General features: G+C 44.3%; 1 protein-coding gene across 1 annotated transcript in view; it reads right to left on the bottom strand.

Annotated features, from left to right (window-relative positions):
• The window catches only part of LOC147691934 (uncharacterized), a 407861-nt gene that overhangs the window by 153922 nt on the left and 232469 nt on the right, over window positions 1-21470 (bottom strand). The window contains exons 14-15 of the mRNA XM_086939486.1: window positions 18984-19169; window positions 8484-8678 (exon numbers count right to left, since the gene is read on the bottom strand). Coding sequence (XP_086795612.1) covers window positions 8484-8678; window positions 18984-19169 — 381 coding nt within the window. The remainder of the gene's footprint in view (window positions 1-8483; window positions 8679-18983; window positions 19170-21470) is intronic.

Genomic DNA, 21470 nt, shown 5'->3' with positions numbered 1-21470 from the left:
CACTTTCTGCACTGCACCAGAGTCCCGCGGCCTTTCCCGACTTCTTCACTGTTAGTCCCGAACAGCTCCAGCGATTCCCAAGGCCCTAGGCCTACTTCCTTTCAGCTAGGTGGTTCTTATACCACTATTTTAGTACATGGTTAAGGTGGCCCATAGGTCTCATTCATATTGTGCAACTTTTGTATATTTAAACTGTGTTCATAAAGAGTATAGGGCATGTAGTAAATAAATATATATATTTTCAATATATATCTGTGTGGTGTCCTTTCATTTGGTATTCAAGGGGATTGTGTATGGTAAAACAGCTTGCTTCACATGCCTTTACAGAGTTTAGCCTAAGACTGCTTTGTCCACGCTACTAGGATAGCTGGTCTATAAGGTTGACTTACAACCAATCATCATAAGGGTTGCTTGGCATGGTACAGGGTGATCACTAGAACTAGTGAGCATCATATACCAGGCCAACTTCTCACAGTAAGATCCTAGACGTGGGGTCCCAACATGTTATCTGGGGAGGTGACTTTAAAGTGGCATTGGTGCCCCACCTGGACAGGGCAGATGGAATCGCACACTACAAACCTCGCTCTAGGGAGGCCCTTCTGGGCGTGATCACTGAAGGCGATTTGGTAGATGCTTGGAGATGCATACACCCCCTACGGAAAGAGGGCACACACTTCACATCACAGACGAGCACGTGGGCGCGCTTGGACTACCTGTTCTTGTCTAGAGAGATGAGTGCTGGGGTGACCCATTTGCCCAGGACATACTCCGATCACAGCCCGGTTTCAATGCTCCTACGGGTGCCTGGTTGGGACAGCCCCCGACCACATTGGCGGCTACAGCCTGCGGCCCTTCTAGATGCGGTGTTCTGCGGCGAACTCGGCGAGGAGATAGCAGCCTTCTTCCCTCGCAATAAAAGGGGTCTGTCGACTCCGTCGAAAGCATCTGGGAGGCAGTCAAGGTAACGGTCAGGGGCTACTGCATATCGAAAAGCTTTGGAGTGCTACACGATATACAGCGCACGTTGCGCACCCTTGATCGGGATCTGAAGGACCTAGAGATTTGTATGGCGTCGGGAGATCGTGCTGATGTACATGCGGAATTTAGGGAAAAGTTGCCGAAGTACGAAGAAGAGGGGGCCAGGGAAACTAAGTTCAAAGGGAAATACTGGCAGGCGAGAAAATACTGCGAAGGAGATAGACCTGGTAGGGCCCTTGCACTGTTAACGCGCCATCCTCACACTCACAATACAATTCTCGAAGTTCTGGATACACAGGGCCATCCAGTTAGAGACTCAGACGATATACTGACAGTTTTCACGTCTCACTATCATGCACTTTACACCACTGCTGCGACCCCGGACATGTCTTTCGATGACTTCCTTGGTGATGTCGCTCTGTGCTGGATCAGCGACGCGGATAAGGCCTTTCTAGCTGCCCCTTTTGAGTTAGACGAAATCAGAGATGCCATCATGTCACTCAAAAATGGCAAATCGCCTGGCCTCGATGGGAAACCAGCTGAGTTTTATAAAGCATATATAGACATAATAGCCCCGGTCCTTAAAGAGGTCTTTGAGGAGTCGCTGGCTGATGGGATACTCCCCCGCTCCATGCGAGAGGTCGTAATCACGTCACTTCTGAAACCTGGCAAGAGTCTTAACACTTGTGATTCTTACCGCCCGCTCTTTTTGTTGAATTGCGATGTCAATATACTGGCAAAAGTACTGGCTACCAGGCTGTCCCTCCTTATGACCCAAATCGTACTACCCGATCAATCTGGATTTGTCTCTAATCGCTCCACCTCCCATAATCTACGCACACTCTTCTCCCCGATTCGCACAGTACACACTGATCTCCCCGTTGCAGCGTTTTTTTTGGACGCTACTAAAACCTTCGATTCGGTCGAATGGCCATATCTATCGCCGTCCTAACCCGTATGGAATTCCCTAAATTATTCATCTCCTGGGTCCAATTACTATACACGCAACCATCAGCGAAGGTAGTGATCAATGGGTGTCTCTCTCCTTCGGTTGCAATCACGAGAGGTACCAGACAAGGTTGCCCGCTTTCCCCTCTCTTTTTTGCTATTGCCGTCGAGCCGTTGGCCTGTAGACTCCGTCAGTTGCACCGAGAGGGCGCCTTTTGCTGTTTTCGGCGTCAGATTGATGTGTCACTGTACGCAGATGACATGTTGTTATATGTCAAAGACCCGGTGCACAATTTGAATCCGCTGTTAAGGGAATTTGTGGTCTTCGGAAGGCTTTCCGGTGTATGTATCAACTGGGCTAAGTCACAATTCTACCCCCTTACGGACACAGTGGCTGACTTCCCGCTCGACTTCCCCTTAAAGTGGTGCCGATCGGACCTCCGATACCTTGGTATCCAAATCTCTTGTATAAAGATGAAACATTGCGCCTGAATTACGGGGTCGCGATCACGAAACTCATCACATCGGTTGATCGCTGGATCACCCTTCCCCTGTCCATGGCTGGGAGAGCATCCCTTATCAAAACGGTGGTGCTACCCCGGTTTTTATACCTTTTTCTTAATATTCCTTACCACCCGGGTGCATTTTTCTTTAAGACATTGAAAGCTGAACTGTGCCGACTACTCTGAGGGGGTAAACAACCCCGACTACGGTGGTCGTTGCTGACTCAGCCATATGATAAAGGGGGCTTTGATATTCCAGATTTTGAGACTTATTATATATGCGCTCAGGCGCACTATGCTTACCACTGGATGATCACCACACCCTACATGCCCCAGCTGGCGGTCAAGGATTGGATTGCGTACCCCCTCCTACTGAATGGGCTCATACATTGCACAGTGTTGTCCATAGAAACGCCGTTCACCACGGTCACGTGCACCATAGATGCCTGGCGTCGCATTGCAAGGTTACTAGGATGCATCTTCCCATATTCTGCTCGGATGCCATTGGCGTACCACCCCAAACTAGTGCTCCTCCAGGAGCAGGGTTTCCAATCGCTCTGTCAGCGCCTGCAAGTCACTTGCTGGGGTGACCTCTTCACCAATGGTCAGTTCAACTCTACTGACCTCTTCTTCAAATCTTACACGCCTACTCCACTCGACTCTTTCTATTATATGCGACTGCGCCAGGGGATGAGGGAGATTCTCCCTGACTTTCCCACTGAGCCCGAGTGCTTTCCTCCATTGCACTTCATGCTATGCTCGCAAGATGGCTCGCATTTGGTGTTGGGGATGTATCGCCTCGTCAGAACATCCAGCCCCGGACTGGTAAACCCAGCCCGCATACATTGGCCTACTGACCTGGCAGCAGAGATTACCGATGAACAGTGGCTATACTGCTGTGATCTCACGACTAGGATATCCGCCAGCTGTCGACTCAAGATAATCCATTACAAGTTCTTACAACGGCTGTACTACACCCCGGTGAGGAAATTCAGGTTCTGCCTGTCCAGCGATGATAGATGCTGTCGCGCGGAACACACTGGATTCTTTCAACTGTCCTGGGAATGCCCCCCGGTCTATGTCTAAGCCGTACAGATGATTGGTAACATATTAGAGACTCGAACACGTCCTCATCAAGTACCCACATGGTTCATCACTGAGTGTGCCAAGATTGCCTTGGAAGAAAATTATTTTCTTTTTAATAATGATTTCTTTGCACAACTCAAAGGTGTGGCAATGGGGGCAGTTTTTGCTCAGACTGTAGCGAATCTGTTTGTTGCACAGTTTGAAGAGCGAGTAATCTACAATAATAATCCCTTCCTGCCCAATCTCTTTAAATATCTGAGATATATCGACGATGTCTGCATGGTATGGGAGGGTACACAACAAAAATTGGAACAATTCCATTTATGGTTGAATCAAAAAGACACGAACTTGCAGTTCACCTTAGAAAGCAATCCTGATGTGATTAATTTTCAGGATTTGAAGATCATCCATAGTGAAGGGACTCTAGCTGTAAGTCTGTATACAAAGCCCACAGCCAGAAATACCTTATTGGAGTATAGGAGCCATCACCCCTGTAATTTGCGGGATAATCTCCCTTTTGGTCAGTTTCTCCGTATTCGGAGGAGCTGTACCAGAAGGGAGGATTATTTCAGAGAAGCAAAAGTGTTACAAGAGAAACTGGTGATGCGCTCATACCCTTATCGACTGGTCAAGCACGCTCTGAAACGTGCCTGGTATTATGACCGACAGGCCTTATTACAGACTAATCGACCAATCCAGGATAACATCAATAGCAACCAACCCATCACATGTGTCTTGACATTTGGTACAGAGTCTACTCAAATTACTAAAATTATCAGACGCAATTGGCATTTGATCAAAAAAGCAGAACCCCAATTATCCATTCCAAGATTCGCATTCAAGAGAGGAAAAAATCTCCGTGATCACCTGGTCAGAGCGTATGTCGAACCAAAGACCAATACCCTTACTAGTCTATGGGGCTTAGCACCCATTGTGGGACATTTTCCTTGTGGTGGATGTACAGCTTGTGCTACCACTCAGGCTATGAAAACGTATTGTATAAATGGGAGACAACTAACGTTTAAACACTATTCTAACTGCCTGACCAAAAATGTGATCTACTGCATCCAATGCCCTTGTGCTTTGAATTATATCGGTAAGACTACACAAGAGATAAGGAAACATATCTCACAACATCAGTCGCGCATCAGGTGCAATGTCAGTACTGCTCCTCTGGTAGAACACTATACCAGTATGTCACACAAACCAGATGATATGAAATGGTATGTGATCGATGTTGTAAAAGGTACAAGGAGAAGACCAAATGTGGAAAAATTACTAGCTCAACGAGAGAATAAACTGATCTGGCTTTATAATACTGTGGAAAATGGTCTTAATTCCCTGATTGAATGGCATACTTTGGCCACTCTTGGTTGATTCCTAAGTCCCTTTCATGTAACTCTCTATAGTCTCTGCCTTGTGCACACGGCTGTGTGTCACTATTGTACAGACTAGTTCAGACTTGATGTATGTACTTTCTCTTGAGCGTTTTAAAAAAAATCTGAATAATGCTCAGGGAATGTAGTTACGTTTTTAATGTTATGTACGTTTATTTTATTTTCAGTATCACTTGTCAGTCGGTAAACACAAAAGTACACGGCCGGTTCTATGTACTTGGTTCTTCGTTCTGACCACTCTAAGATGGCCGCCACGTTTCTAGTGGAATGAAGTCACCGACTTTTGGCGTCTTTAGTCAGGCAGTGCATACGAGCAGGTTGTTGCCTCGAGTACTCGCGGGGACACGGACTTTTGAGCCGGTGTTTTACAACTGAATAAGTAAGTGCCCTCGAAGACTATTTTGTTTTGTTTTGCTTTGACTTAGCTAACTGATAACATGGCCCAATTTTGAATCGCTAATCGCGTATCATTGATATTGTTTACAGGGCATCTGGTGGCCTTTTGATTCGTAAGTTGGCTTTTTTGACCGCTTTTGGGTGTACTGGTTCATAGGCACTTGAGATTGTAAGGGCTTATGTAGCTGACTAGATTCTTTGTTATACAATGTCATTTATAGAACGACCCGTGTGGCGTAAGATATACGTGAGTACTATTAAATTACAGCGCTTTTAATACCTATCACGAGTGACAACTAGTGCGTTCTGTGTCATGATTCTGGGTCTTGCTTTCCATCACCTGCAAAATACGATTTTCTCTATAGACACATCACTATTCAGGACTTTGGTTGTTATTTGTCACTATTGGTTTTGGCTATTGTAGCAACACTGCACCTACTGTTTCTTCTCTGGTGTGGTTGTTTTTGGCATTGTGCATGTAGTCATGTGGTGTTACACATTTTGAGCTGAGTATAGATCTCCTTGTACCTTAGGGTTTCATGTACATGTATGTTTTTATGTTAGATTCTTCTGTGCAACTTCTCTGTCCTGAAGATGGTCCTATGGATCGTTGTGACCAACGAGGACCGAAACGTCGACGCCTAACACCTGTCACGCAACACAGCGTTCAATTCACTTGAAATTTAATGTGTGAATTCTACTCTGTATAATTTATTTATATGTGGTCTTTTGTATGTATCCACATTATTTTGCTGAAGGTGTCCTTGTACTACAAGATTACTTTGTTATACTGATTATGGTAGTACCTTTGTTGCCAGACTGATTGTCCGAAAAACAAGTTATTCATACACTAAAATATACAAAATATTAAAAAGATTCTATTTTTTGATATAACTTCGAGTGTTTCTTGTGAAACCTTTCGGTCGCTATAGTTAATTAAGTGTTCACGGATGTGACACAAAGAAGCTTAAAAATGGATTGTTGAATGATTCCTTCCTGGACATCTAACTTATACTGTTAATATAACCCAGTCCCGGGGGGATTATTGGGTGGCTCTGTTCTAATAATACTGGCAACAAGTGCATGCTGCTCTCAAGTCCATGACCGGGGTATTGATAAACCCAGACCCTTTGCTGATGCTATTGGGGCATACACCACACATCCCTAAGTCCTGTAGGAAACTCCTTGACACTGCTCTGCTAATCGCGAAACGCTGCATAGCTTGTAGATGGGGTCGTGGCAGGGCCCCAAAGTTTAAGGACGGCTCGCTGATATGACCCATTGACAGGAACAATCTGCTATTTTTGCTGAGACACTCCCGACCTCCAGTAGACCTAAGGACATCTGGGGTCCCCTAGTCACATATCTACTAGCCCAGGGAACTGACGACAATGTTCCGAATGGCGAAGAGGCACAAAATGGTGACGATGTACAAGTGGGCATTGCTTGATTCAACACATGTGAATCGCTGTCAGTGGACAACACTTCTGGACACTACCTCCTTGTGTAAATGTATAGTTGACTATCTCACATGTATCGCTTTGGTTTAATCTCTCACTGTATTGTGGCCTAGCCGCCGACTAATTGTTCATTTACGAAACAAACTGTCCTAAGATGCCCCTGTAATCTACTGTGAATGCTGTCTGATGTTCTTATGTTCCATGCATCGTGCTTGACTTACTGCTCTTCTCCTGCCGTGTTATTTTGCTGTATACACATGTACTAACTGAATTCTGCGCCACTGGTGTTAATGCTCTGCATCGCACTGCCAAACCCTTTCTATGTTCTCTGTTGAAAATGCAAAAATAAAGTCTATAAAAAAAAATTACAAAAAATGTCTACAACCACATTAGGAGTGGATGCTTGGTACATGGATTCCTAAAGCAAAATGTTGATGGTGATTTCGACCCCTATCTAGATGGTATTTACCCTGAGGCATAACGTTCACTATATGTGAAGTTCAGTCTGGGGATGTCACCTTAAAAACCTACATTGCCAGATGGAGTTACATCATAGGCATGGATGACCTTTGTCCCGCAGGAAGTTGCTTACTCCCCCATTCGGTGTATTGAATGAGGCAGATGCCACTGACTTGTGTTATACGATAGACCACCCAGTGATCTATAGGACAGTTTCCATGTATATCTACAGTGCTTGGATCATGGCTGGGAAATTGAAGGGGGCCTTAGTTCGTTATTATTTAGGTTTTTTGGTGCATCGATAGAGTGCTTTTATGTTTTTGCAACTTATTATGCTGCCTAGCTTGAGTTGGCAGAAGGTAGGATTGGATTTTATATTTTTATCCCTGCTTTAATAAATTAACTATTTGTAACTATCTTATTGTGGCTTAGTGCTGGGCTGCATTTATGTAATATAGATTTTAACCCTGTAGGATGTATAAGGCTAAAGCTGAGAATAATAAAGTAAAATAACAGTTTTCAGAAGAAATGTGTGTGTGTGCCCTGAATCCTTCATCTAGGAAACAAGATGAGTGTCTTTAACCATTTTTTTTTGCTATTTTATTTTCTTATTTAAAATACATTGATACTCTGCCATTTCCATTAGCTGTTTCTTGCAATCTAAAATTCAAAGATCTGTGGGTAAACATTATCTATCAATGATACATCAGATACTGAGATCTGTTTAAAATATCTCTATTCACATTAGAAAAAATCAGCATAGCCGTCAAAGATTTTTATGTCAGGTGAGAGAAATGCCAATGCTGATTTTATTCATTGCTTTCTGGTACTTGGTACCTTTGTTTTTTCCCCATTACTTTCTGGTACTTGGTACCTTTGTTTTTTCCCCGTTACAAAGGCAGGACAACATGTTGCATGATGCAACGGGAAAAAAGGACTGGAAAGTTGCATGGGACAAGTTGATAACTCAGCAATATAACTATCTTAACAGAGATAACAGACCCTCTATAACCAACATCATAACAGAGCTAAGTAGAAAGATTTCATCCAATAGTGAGTAGTTTATGCCATCTACACTCCTTTATCTCAACAGAGCTATTTACATCATAAATCCACTATTCCCGCAGTGGTGTGCTCATTTTTAACTCCTGAATCCACTACTCTTACAAATATGTGTATTATCATTAACTTAATTGTAAACAGAATTACTGCTGGTTTTCAGAAAGAAGAAGATGAGGAGAGGAGAGGAGCCTAACCTTCCTCTGATGTTTTCTCAAGAGGCGAGGCTGCAGTCTTCTCCTTACTGACTGAATTCTGGAACAATGAAGAGGGATCCTCTGCCTGATTGGCTAGTATCTGGAGCAGTGAGGAAGCAGCTTCCACACGACTGTCTGGTTCCGAGTTGGGTGAAGAGGCCGTCCTGCTCTGGTATTCTAGTGATAGTGATCCATCTGGAATAGAAGAATAAAAGTTATTTTATTTCATATACAGGTCAACGAGTAAGCTCACATCCTGGGTTAAGATATCTTGGGACTACTTTCTTTAGAGTACTACAATGGAATATTAAGGTACTACTCCACAAGCATTCTTGGGAGCTCCTATCTCTTGGAGTGTACTTGGAAGTTCAGTTCCTAACTGATATCCAGTACTTTTGTGTCTGGTGTGGGACACCCTAGGGCAGAGGTCTTCAATGTGTGGGGCGCGCCCCCCAGGGGGGCCGCAGAGGCCAGGAAGTGGGTCGCACATTCCCCAGCTTCACTTGTGCCTGTAATTAAAAACGTTTGCCATTGCTTTTGTTTTGGATAAAGACAGCAGTCTTGGGAAGGCTAATTTAGATTGTTATCCGCTGACGTTCCATCAATTGAGACTCTTGTACTGTGAAAAGTTTTCCTGCAGGGTGTGGGCTTGGCTGAGTGAAATGTTAATGTGCCTATAAGTTAATCTGCAAGTGCAAAGGATGTTTGGGGGCTGGTTCTCGCTTTAATTGATCAAATCACTCCAAGCTTTGTGATGACAAAGATTTGTTTTTTTGTAGTAGTGCAAAGAGTTAATAACTGAGCTGTGAAGTGTGTGCTTTTAATTTTAACTGCATTTACAGAGCCCTTAGTACCTCTAAAAGTATGTTGAAGGGACAGCTATATAAAAACAAACAATTGCATTACATACGCTCTGGTATTACTAAAATCTACATTTTGGAAGCACCCTTTTATTGAAAAACTATTTGCATGTTTTGCAGCACTCCATCTTACACTGTGATGTCCTACGGTGCATTTCCCACTAATTAAAATGTTTTAAAATTTATTTTTCATTTACGCTGCCCATTATTTTACATATAGATACCTGATAACTGGGGCTTATTTATGAGAGGCTTTCATCGCCAGAGCATCACTTTCTTTTATGCTTTGGTGGTGCAAGCCTCTCAACCATACCTATGAGGCTATGCAAAGCCACCCTGCATGGCTTTGCATGGCCTCATAGATATGGAGTAAGACATAGTAGCGCAAGTCAATGCGTTGACTTACTCTGTATCAAGGTGGTGTTCCATAAGCTTTGCGTGGGGTTCCCACGCAACATCCATGGACTTTGATGCTGCTCCATATTTACAAAATCACATAAACCTGGGGCAGCTCCAAAACAGCCGCCTCCCCAGCGGAGGTGTAACGAGGAGCAATGTTTTTATTTCTACTCGTTTTTTCCTTATTCCATGTGTGCTGAATTCTGCAGCTCACATCAAAAGAGGGAAACACCTCTCAGGATTGTTTTTTTGAAGGAAGGTGCCCCTACCTGTACAAAAACAATCCTGTCTATGTTGGTGCTAGGCAGCAATTTATGCGCCAACGCAAAGGAAAAGGACAGGAATGCACCGTATTTCATACATACGGTGCGTTCCTGCCCTTTGACATTGGCATAGTGCAACACAGCAAGAAGGCATGCGGCACTGCCCTACTCCAATTCCTCATAAACAAGGCCCTTTGTTTTTAGCTACACCTTTGAATACTCACTGACCTTTGGTTTGCTAAACACTGTTTAATATTATTTCCCCACCATAACAATTATCTGCTGTGGAAATTGGGGGCATTTATGGTTGTCGATAGTTGTCTATGAGGAGTACCAGGTTCTAGAAATTTTCATCAGAAGGGGGTCCTTATGCCTAAAAAAGTTTGACAAGGGGGTCTCGGCATCAAAAAGTTTGAAGACCTCTGCTCTAGGGTTTAAAATATTTTGTGTGTATGGAATATCAGGGAAAGGAGAGTGAGATGTGTTTGTAGGTCAGTGGCATAGTCTTCTCACCTGACAAGACTCTTCTATGCAACATCCCTGGCAGCCATCCTGCACAACCATGGTTAGCATGATTATGTGCTTCTCCTTGCTGAGAGAGTCAACGAATAATCATCTCTACTAGTCCAATCATAAACTTCTCTCCCTCTATACTCAACCACGTCAGAGAGATAACAACCAAGGCCTAGTCCTCTGTTAAGGCATTTATGCCATACTCCAAGATGTTTATGCGCTCATCAGTACAAACTTCCTTTTTATCTGCACTAGCAGCACCACACCACAGCCTGCACATCTACACCATAAACTGGAATTCTATGTCTCAATCCACCTTGCCACCGGCAACTAGAGACCTGCTAATGCTCCCAGGTTCTAGTCTGTTACACAGGATTCCTGCTTGTGGAAATCTGTGTAAATGTAAGAATATTGCAAAACAAATATAAGAAATGAAAATTATTTATTTCCTAGTCACTTATCTTAGACAGTAAATCCAGTATACTTACGTGGATTATTCCATGTTGTCTCAGTTCCATTCACTAATATTTTCTACCGGACTTAATTATCAAGAACGGTCCCAGGAAGATAAAAAAGCAATGACGGTTAACTTCAAAAAGTCAGATCGTCTTGTATTTAAACACGAAAGGCGCAGTGATCACATATGCTAAAAATATGTTGCTGCTTTACACTTTCTTTGGATTAGCTTAAAGGAATGAGTTAAATGGCACCATTAGAATTTTAGCCCTTTTCTCCAAGATGAGAACAGTGTTTGTTTTGAAACTATAACTGGGCTCCAAAGTTTGTCACATCTCTTTTGGCATTTTGAGATGTATTATTTATCCTGGGAGGGATAAATAAAACATTGAACTGTGTCAATTCTTGATTGATTTGATATTCACATATAACATTTTGTGTCAGGTGGATTTTATACAAAATAAAATCATCTTTGAGGGAGCTCTTTTAGAATCTTCTCACCCTCCCAGTACACCAATTGCAGGATACCTTAGTTTAAAATAATTAAACAATTCACAGTAGACTGTTGTATTTGCTATAGTATACACACCTTTGTCTCCATGCCATTAGGTCATCTTTTTTCTAAAATAATTTTACAAGGTTTAGTCAGTGTAATATATTTCTGATGGATACGTCTAACTGCAGGCTCCTCACTTTAAATTATTCCTTGGTGCCAGGCGGCAATTTTTCAGCCATGCTCCCTTTGCGCCTTCAGGCAGCCGTATATGGTTCCACAGTAATTTCATACTGCCCCAGAAGTAATGTAGCAAAGCTGCATCCAAGTGCCACCCCTGCAGGTCAACTTCAGTTTCTCCTTTTATACAACCTCAACGCTGATGCAAAGCTCCTCTACAAACTTTCTTGTTTTACGATAACTCCAACTTTTGTCTCAAACACACTGTACAAGGGAAGATGTCTCACCCTAACGCAACGGAATTAAAGCCATGCATAAACTGCAGGAAATAGATGTTCGTCTCACACCTGCACTAATTGTGCCTATGGTGCTTTGCCTCCAGTCATGAGAAAGTCATGTGATAAATGTGTTGCACATATGGTCTCGATATGTCCTGAAATCTGCAGGCCTTTGTCAACACCCCAGCAGAAAGTGGCCTTAGAATAAGTCACAATGCACATTTTCCAGATACTACTGGCTCCTTCTGACATGCCTTCGGGCTCCACAGAGCCACTGGAGCCCCCTGTGTGGCAAATCTGCCGGACCCTCTCCCACCATCGATTGCCCCCTCAGTACCGGTCTTTGGGTTTGTACTGCAGCCAGTCCAGACTTCCACTCTTGCCCTTGGGTCCACACCAGTTCCCTCACTACTAGCACCAGTGGCAATCCTGCAGGTACTGCATCGAATTGCAAAGTAGGTTTCTGACCCTTAACCGTGGGCACCATTCCCCAGACCTATGTTGCACTATTTAATAACTAACGTACAACCAGTGGTACAGTCAGACCTTCAGCCTCCGCCTCCCCTGGACAGCACTACTATCCGAGGATAGAGGCCCCCTTCAACTCTGATGTGGGCCAGGGCATACGTAATTTCCACAAACCCCAAATTACACTGGTGATGGGCTGGGTGTATTTATTCTTTAAAAATGCCAGTGGGCTAGATACCTCAGCAGAGACTGAGCTGGACTCACCACCTGGTCCACCAATAGCAGAAAGTAACTCTTTTGCTTTAGTGGTGAGCAGCAGAAGTGCTGGACTTGCAATTGCCTACTCTGGAAACCAAAGAAAATCTATTGATTGAAATTCTTGAAACAGGTCCAACTTCATGTGAGTCACAGTTACAGCTTAATTAGGCCCTGCGGGCACTTTCATGGCAATGTGGTCTAAGCATGCTCAGGCTCTCCAGTCAGCCAATCTTTATCAGATGAGCCTATGGCAGATTTTTTGATAAAATGCCTAACGTCTGAAAGTCTTGTAGGTCAGGCATCTTTATGTAAAGGAAATCTGAATGCTTTTCCTTTTAATCTCCCAGAGAGGGATTTGAATCGAATTGATGCTTTTAGAAAGAAAAGGTCCTCATCTTGCCTGGCTCTACACTCTTTGGACATGCCCTTCGATCTAGACTGTTCAGGGTGAAGACGGGCTGGGTACTTGAGTGATTAACAAATATTTGTATCACAGCTAAGTCCTTGGGGTTATTGTCACCAGCCGGACAAGTCCATCAGCAGTGTAGAAAGTTTAAAGTCTATTCCGGAGGCCCAGCACAACCTTCCAAGACAGAACAGCAGCGAAAGCAAACCTTTTAGGCAGAGGACATGGTGGCGAACAAGGCCGTTCACACCGGCAGGGGCAGCTATCCTTCAACGCTTCCTCCTCTGTTGCCATGGCTTCCACGCTGCTTTAAGTTGCTTTCCCAGGCCCACAGCCATCCGATGAGTGGCAGGATATAATATTTCTGCTCTGGCTGGTAAACCATTACGTCAGACTGAGGAATGTTACAAATTATTTAAAATTGCTACGTGCTGCCTTTCATTTCATCCCTGCCCCCCCCCCCACCCCACACACACATACCACTGCAACGTGCATAGACCACACAACTATACTGATGCAACAAGTAAAAATGCCACCATCCAACAGATGCCGGATTCAGAGAGGGGAGAACAGTTGTATTCATGCTACTTTCTCATCGCGAAGAAGGACGCAGGCCTCAGGCCTATAATGGACCTCTGGCCAGTTAATGCCTTCTTTAAGAAGGACTAATTTAAATGCTCACTCTGGCTTACATCCTCTCTGCTCCGCAACTTGGAGACTGGATTGTGTCCCTGGGACTTTGAGGATGTGTATGTTCATATACCTAGTCTACAGTTCCAGAGATGTTACCTGCGGTTCATGGTGGAGTCAGAACAATTTCAATTCGCCAAGCTACTCTTGACCTTCCCTGGCATCTCGGGTGAACACAGAAGTTATTGCGGGAGTCACGGCTCATCTTCAGAGATTAGGGATAACATGTATTATCGTACCTTGATGATTGGCCGCTAAGGCTTTCTTGCTGAGCAAGTCACAGACCACCTACAGACATCAGATGGGTGCTTGATCTCTTAGGGTTTTTCATTAATGAGCTGAAGCCCGTCCCCAGTTCCTACGCAGAGCATTCCCTTCATACGGCCCATCATGGACACAGTACAATTCATGGCTTTTCAACCACTGCAGAGAGTCTTTGACATTCAGAACAGGATCCTCAGTTCAGGCTCTAGGCGTCTTGGGCTCCTGGTCTTGGGCATCCTCCTTGTCCATACGCCAAATGACGCATGCAGACATTGCAATGGAACCTAAGGTTTCCATGGACCCAGCACTAGGGTTACCTGTCCGACACTGTCCAGATCTCACAGCTTAGTAACTGATGTAGTGGCAAACTAGTGCCAACCTGACCTGTGGCAGGGTACCCTTCCAGCTTGTGACAGATTTGTCATTGCTAGAGTGGGTGGGGTCATTTGGGGGAGGTGGAGATCAGAGGCTTCTGGTCTCTAGGGAAGAGCCTCCTCTCCATCAACCTTTTGGAGCTGCATGGAAATCAATTTGGCCCCAACATCCTTCCTACTGCCCATAAAAGGAAGACAAGTGCAGGTTCTAACTGTCACCACGAGGTGGAGCCATGGATCCTGTGCTAGGAAGCTCAACTTCTCTGGAGTTGGCTGGACAAGCAAATTATATTTCTGGCAGCCAACCACCTAAAGGGGTTTCTGAATGTCAGAGCATATGATCTGAGTAGACATCAGCTGGCAGATCAGGAGTGGCATCTCCATCAAGAGGTGGCACAGTGCCGCCGATTAGTGGGGCATACCCAGGCTAGGTCTGTACCCCACCACTGAGAACGTAGATTCAAAGCATCTGCACATTGAAGTGTCCTGCAAAACAGTCCTTGGGAGACGCAGTACATCTGTGAGGGACAGGCCTTCTGTATGAATCCCTACCACTGCCTCTTCTGCTTCGAGCTCCCAGCAAAGTCAAGACAAATAGAACCCAAGTCAATCGAATAATTCAAGACTGAGCCAGGAGAGAGTGATGCCCAGAGCTGCTGAGAATGTACACCTTCCAATATAACTACCCCTTTGAAAAGATCTCCTGTCTTAGCAACAGGAGAGGCTCCTGCATCTGAATACCTGCAACCTACACCTCCACGTGTTGGAGTTTTGGCTTGCCATTTGAAGTGGAAGATGTCATTCTTGCAGCCAGATGCCGGTCCACTAAGTCCATCTATGCCAGGCACTTGGAAACGTTTGTGGCCTGGTATGGTGTACACTACCCGGACCCTCTGCAGGGAAATTCTCTATTGTATTATACTTTGTTGCGTCATTGTCCAGCACAGCTTTCCAGTCTGCAAAGTTCAGCGTTATTAGTCGGAAAGGTCAGCCTTTTTAAGTTAGCCTCTCCAACCAGGTCTCTTTAAATAAACGGTTGTGACGTGTTTTCTGAAGTGCCTTACACATATGGTCCCACCAATCCCATTAATATTGTCTCAGTGGAACGTAAACCTAGCCTTGACGCTCCTTATATACATCCCTCGGACCCAGGGTGAGCAGAGCCATGGACATGCTCTACAGAACGGGAAAGGTGGCTATGTTATGGAAGTCCTCTCCATTACCTAATGACAAAGGGAAGTAGTAATGCACAAAGAGGCAGAGATTGCCTGTGCAGTTTCAAAATCCATAACAGCACAGGTAAGCAATAGGGACAACCATGGCACATTGAGGAGCATCAGTGCTCAGCTTAAATTTTTGGTAGCATGTCAAACTGGAGGCACTTAGGTTGGTTACAAAAATTAGTTAACTGGAAAAGCACTACTATGGCTTCCTCGGGGCAGGACAGATGTGGACTCAACTGCATTTAAGTCTGTTTTTCAGTCTCAGGATTGTGCTCTCTGAGGTGCGCTAGTAGAAATGCGAACCATTCATATGAAAAGAATCACAAAAACTATTCAACACATTTTGGCCTAAAACTTCTATAAAAAAACATCCCAGAATTAGCTTGTCTGTTTTCTTTAACCTCAAGCAGTAATTTAATACCTTCCTCTTTTACGTCGGCATTTGGTTGTCCCATGGTAAACAGTCATAATGTGGGTTGAAAGTGACACCGCTCACCCCATGTTTTGAATTATAGAAGTGAAGAGCAAATTTGAATGGGGTGCTTTTGACCTACACCTTTTTAGAACTAAAATAAACGCCAAGCGATTAAAATACGTGTGTGATTAGACCGGATTCTGCCCAAATGCCACTGTGGAATATTTTAATAGCTTCTAATAATTAATAGTTAGATATATATTTCATTGCAAAATGTTAACAAGCTAAGTAGCTATGAGTAGATAAAAAGTTGAGGATTTGTTTTTACTGTTGGACCTTTGAATACAAATATAGAATGGGTCTGCGGTAATTAGTGAAGTTAAAGTAGTTTTTGAAATGCCAGTTATTTAACGAGAAAATAAATGCACTATTTTTCAAATCTAGATCTGTGCCCGGGCGAAAATGTTGATGTGAGATGGAGGATACAAAAGTAAAGTTTTACATTTCTTTGTGTCCAGTGATTTTTCTGAAGGGGAAAACTCCATATTTTAATAGAGCAAAGATAACATTAAAAAAAAAAAAACAAGTAAGATAACAATGCCTAATTGAAACATGCTGCTTGATTCGAGTTGCTAATAGATCTGAAGTTTATCCTTGGACAACTGCTCGTGTTTGTTTTTGGTCATTTGGCTGTGTGTTGTAATCAAAATGTGAGGTTATGAATTGAACAAAGAGTTAATTATATTTGCATTGGCAACCAAGACATGATCAGGTGTTTGGAACTTTTGACATTATGAGGATCGCTTTTCATTCTTGCGACACCCTCCCACTCCTAGCTTGGAGGTGTGTACAGGCAACCCCACAAGTAAAAAGGTGGCAGTAAACCTTGTGAAAACAGATTTTAACTAGCCAACTGACTTCTTAAGAATGCAGGAACTTTCTTGTAATTTAGAAAAAAAACGACATAAATAGGGGCATTACGACCGGGGTATAAGTATGTGTATTCACCAAATGTAGATACACATCTGTTGGTCATTAACAATATTCAACATCTTCACATTTTAGACATTTAAGTAGATTAGCCTAATTTCGCCATGATAAATGTACTTTTGTGCATACTCAGTGGGGAGTTGTCAGGGTCACAGTTCTTATTCACAGAGCAGATCCCTTTGTAGAATATTCTTTGGTATAAAGAATATTCAGGTTATGAGGAATACAAATTAAAACCTGGTTACATCCGGGTAGTAAGGCATATAAAATAAAATCTGGCTTCAAACTATGGGCCTTGAGTTTGGCAAATGGCATAATCCATTTCAACCACGGGGATGTTTTGTCTGCCTGCCGAATTACAGGGCACTATAGCCTTTGGCACTCGTAATGAGGGAGACAGGATATCAGGCTATTTGTCTTTCAATGTAAATTGTACTGGTCTGCTGAGCTGCCATTTCCAAAGATGCCTGGTCGTACTGATACTGCAAATTGAGGATACCCTGCAGTCTCTGTGGCATCGCTATATCTAGTTTTCAACCAGTGATCTGTAAAATAACTTTATACAACAGGGCAGCCCTCTATCACTCACATATCTAGGACAGTGATGTAGATATGTTCACTGCACTGAAAGAGTTGTGTGTATATGTATGCACACTATGTACTAATCCTATATGGCTGTGTAAATAACTAGTATTCACTGTAGGAATATGTACTCTAGTGCAGTACCCGCCACCCCCCCCCCCTCCCCCGCCTGGTACCTGGTGCAACTGATTGAACATAAGCTGGGTTCCTGCTAACCAGGTCCCCAGTACCAGTGTTCTTTCCATACACTGTACCATTGTTACACAATTGGCACCACGATCAGGAGAAGGTACTTGTGCCCCGGAAGTTCAGATCTGTCTCCCCACAAAGTGTGAAGACACCAAGACCAAACGGAGCTGTGCAACACTAACCTCTGAAGTACCAGACGCCCTGCTGCAAACACCAACAGTCCAAATTCTCACTGCACCACGACCAAGCAGCCGTTGAGAGATCCACGTTGTGAGTGGTCCAGTGGCCTTGATTTCTCCTCTGCCAGCTGTTTGTCCCTGACAGCGAGGTGCATCTTTGCATCCCCAACCGAGCCAACCAAACCACTCTGTACTGAGCCGCCCAGCCCGGGTCCTGACGAACTGGCTGTGCCCCTTTGTGACCCAATCCCCATTTCGGACCTCTTGGGCTTATTTCAAAGTACCCCTGTGCAGTTTGTCTTCGGGTGCCCAATACCCCCCACCCCCGACCCCCCCACCTTCATTGGAGTGGGCCAGATACCAGCCTCACCAGCACCCTGCTCCAGGTAGAACCTGGGCTGTTCCAAAGAACTGCTGACAGTACCTTGGACCTCTACAACTCTGAATCCTGAAAGTGAACCCCTGAACCCAACTGTAACTACCTTTATGCATCTTTGACTTTCCCTCTTATAGGACTGGTGTGTAAATGTGCACAGGTTTGAACGTTTGACTTACCTGTGAACATTTCTAACAAAAACAGTTCTTACCTTAGCACCAATTTCTTGGTTTTGAGATCTTTAGAAAAAGAAGTGTTGTTTTTCTAATTTGGTCTCGGATTTATTTTTCGAGTGTGTGTCTCCTTTATTGCCTCTGTGAGTACAAAAAATGCTTAGCACTACCCTCTGATACGCCTAACTGCTCGCCCATACTACCACAAAAGAGAGCGTTAGTATTATCTACTTTTGCCTCTGTAAACCCATTGGGGACCCACTGGGCTCTGCACAGTGTACTCAGTTTTAGTGCACTATATAGAGAGCCAGCTTCCTACATTCATTTTCCCCAGAAGACAGATGAGTGAGCATCTCCTAAATTGCGTACTCCAGCAGATAGTTGTATTTGCATAGTTGTATTTATAATCAATATACTTTGTTTGTAATTGAGCTGCTTTCCGGATAGATGAAGGTGAGGAGGCAGTCTTACCCTGGTTTGGTGTTTTCCCAAAAGGTGAAGTAGCAGTCTCATCCGGATTAGCTGGGTTCTGGAGAAATGAAGAGGCATCCTCCCCCTGATTGGCTAGTTTTAGCATTGATGAAGCAACTTTCAAATGAATGTCCTTTTCTTGGCAGGGTGAAACATTTCCCTCCTCTTCCAGTGTTGGCGATATTTCTGGAACAGAAGAAGTCAATTAACTTGATTTGTGATTCAGAGTTTCACCCACCCCCACATCCTGTGTTGCCTAAATATGGTACATCCTTCATGATTATGAGAAAGGAGCTCTGTATCTATTTTGTGTGTGTACGTGAGAGCAGCTCGGAGAAGGAGATAAGGAGCGAGAGAATGAACAGTTTTTGTAAAAGAAATCTGTCTTCTGCTAAAAAATCCTTAACATTCACTTGACGCACTTTATTTCGTAATCAGACCACACAGCAGATACATCATGTGCGTCACATACCGTAACAAGTACGGGGCCTGATAATGCCCATTGTGACTCTTCTTTCTTTCGGCTGTGAATACTGAATGTGGATGATGTTATATCAATGGTATTGAGGACGCAATAGCACCATATCATTGATATGAATAAGATCTCTCCAAACACCATTATGAGCCCAGATGAAGTTCCTGTCCTTACGGAACAAAAGGTGTTGGCTGGATTTTAACCTTTATACTAACTTGTGCTGAAAAAAAGATGATTTGATATTCATACTTGATGTGGATTCTTCCCTGGTGCACCTTCCTATAGTTAATACCATCGGTGCTCATGACGAGCTCGTCATGAGGCACGGGGACGCTGTGCTCATGACAAGCTGAGCTCGTCATGACTCGCGGCACTCACACACAGGGATAATTCCCCTGCTGTGCTGAGCATTCCACGAAAATGGGTGTGGTCATGACGAGCTCAGCTCGTCATGAGCACAGCGCCACCGTGCAGCGTGCCGAGACGAGCTCGTCATAAGCACCGTGGCACTGTCCACCCACCCCCGCGGCGAAGGGGTTAAACAGCTACTCTCTGTAAACAAAAATAATCTTATCAACTGACCTTTCCTTATCCCTATGCAGGTCGTCAAACAATTCTCTCAACAACTCCACATTCCAATTGGGCACTTTCAATAACCTCAAAGAATTACTCTGCAGAACCCGTCTTGCCACTAACACATGACCCCTCAATTAGAACAACCGTACCCCAAAGCAAATGCAGCTTAAGTGTTCAGCTTTCCTCAAGATCACAAAAACCCAGATTCACAACAGTGGTAAGGCAGTTTTTCTGCGACCTTACAGTCCTTAACCTCTGCATCCAACCCACTTTTCCAAGAGAAATGCAAGGAGTGTATTTGGGGGGGGGGGGGGGTGTATCTCTCTTCATCTCTCCCTCACTCTCCTCTCTCCCCAAATCCCTCTCCCTCCCTCTCCAAATCTCTCCCCCTCCCTCTCCAAATCTCTCCCCCTCCCTCTCCAAATCTCTCCCCCTCCCTCTCCAAATCAATATCTCTCTCTCTCTCCTTCTCTCTCTCTGTGAAGAGTTGAAATACATGAACACTCTGTATATGATGAATCATACATATACAGAGTGTTCATGTATTTCAACTCTTCACATTATGAAAGAAGCCACAGGGGCTCAGGAATCCAACCAGGATAGAGTTTACGCTCATCTCAAGGGTATTTTTAAATAATGTTAATTTGAATTCTGCGTTATAAACTAGAAATATTGCCATTTCAATATGGCTGACACACGAGACAACCAATCACGTGGATTCTCCACACGTAGGCTGCCTTCCGACATCGCCATAGCCATACCGGACGCTTACAAGATTATCCGAAAAGACCGCACCAATCAAACAGGAGGAGGCCTCGCCATCGTCCACAGAAACACCATCAAAATCACAACCAGCTCAGACGACAATCTCACAACCGCCGAACACCTCCACTTCCAGATCCACACCGACCCCAGGACCACACTGAGAGGCACCCTCATTTACAGGCCTCCAGGCACCCGCACTCAATTCAGCGATGACATCACGGACTTAGTCAGCCCACACGCCCTCGCCTCCGAGAACTACATTCTTCTAGGAGACCTCAACTACCACCTTGAAAACAAACACGACAGCAACACCACCACCCTTCTGGACAACCTGACCAATCTCGGACTCCAACAACTTGTTGACACCCCCACTCACTCAGCCGGACACACACTCGACCCTATCTTCACCTCCAGCAAGCACATCTCCTTCGATCGCACCACAGCTCTCCATTGGACGGATCACAGCTGTGTTTACTTCAGCTACAAAACCACCCTGACTCACAACCGCCCTCAACCTATTCATCGAAGAAACTGGAACAAAATCACCACCGACCAACTCCTCACATCACTCAAACAAAACCCTCCCACCCTCTCAATGAACCCAGACCAAGCGGCCGCCAACTTCAGCCAATGGATTAACCACAGCGCAGACGAACTAGCACCCCTGAAAA

The sequence above is a fragment of the Lissotriton vulgaris genome, chromosome 9 (assembly GCF_964263255.1).
Source record: "Lissotriton vulgaris chromosome 9, aLisVul1.2, whole genome shotgun sequence".
NCBI lineage: Eukaryota > Metazoa > Chordata > Amphibia > Caudata > Salamandridae > Lissotriton > Lissotriton vulgaris.
Note: the sequence above shows the minus strand (reverse complement) of the source record. Positions and strands in the feature narration are given on the sequence as shown.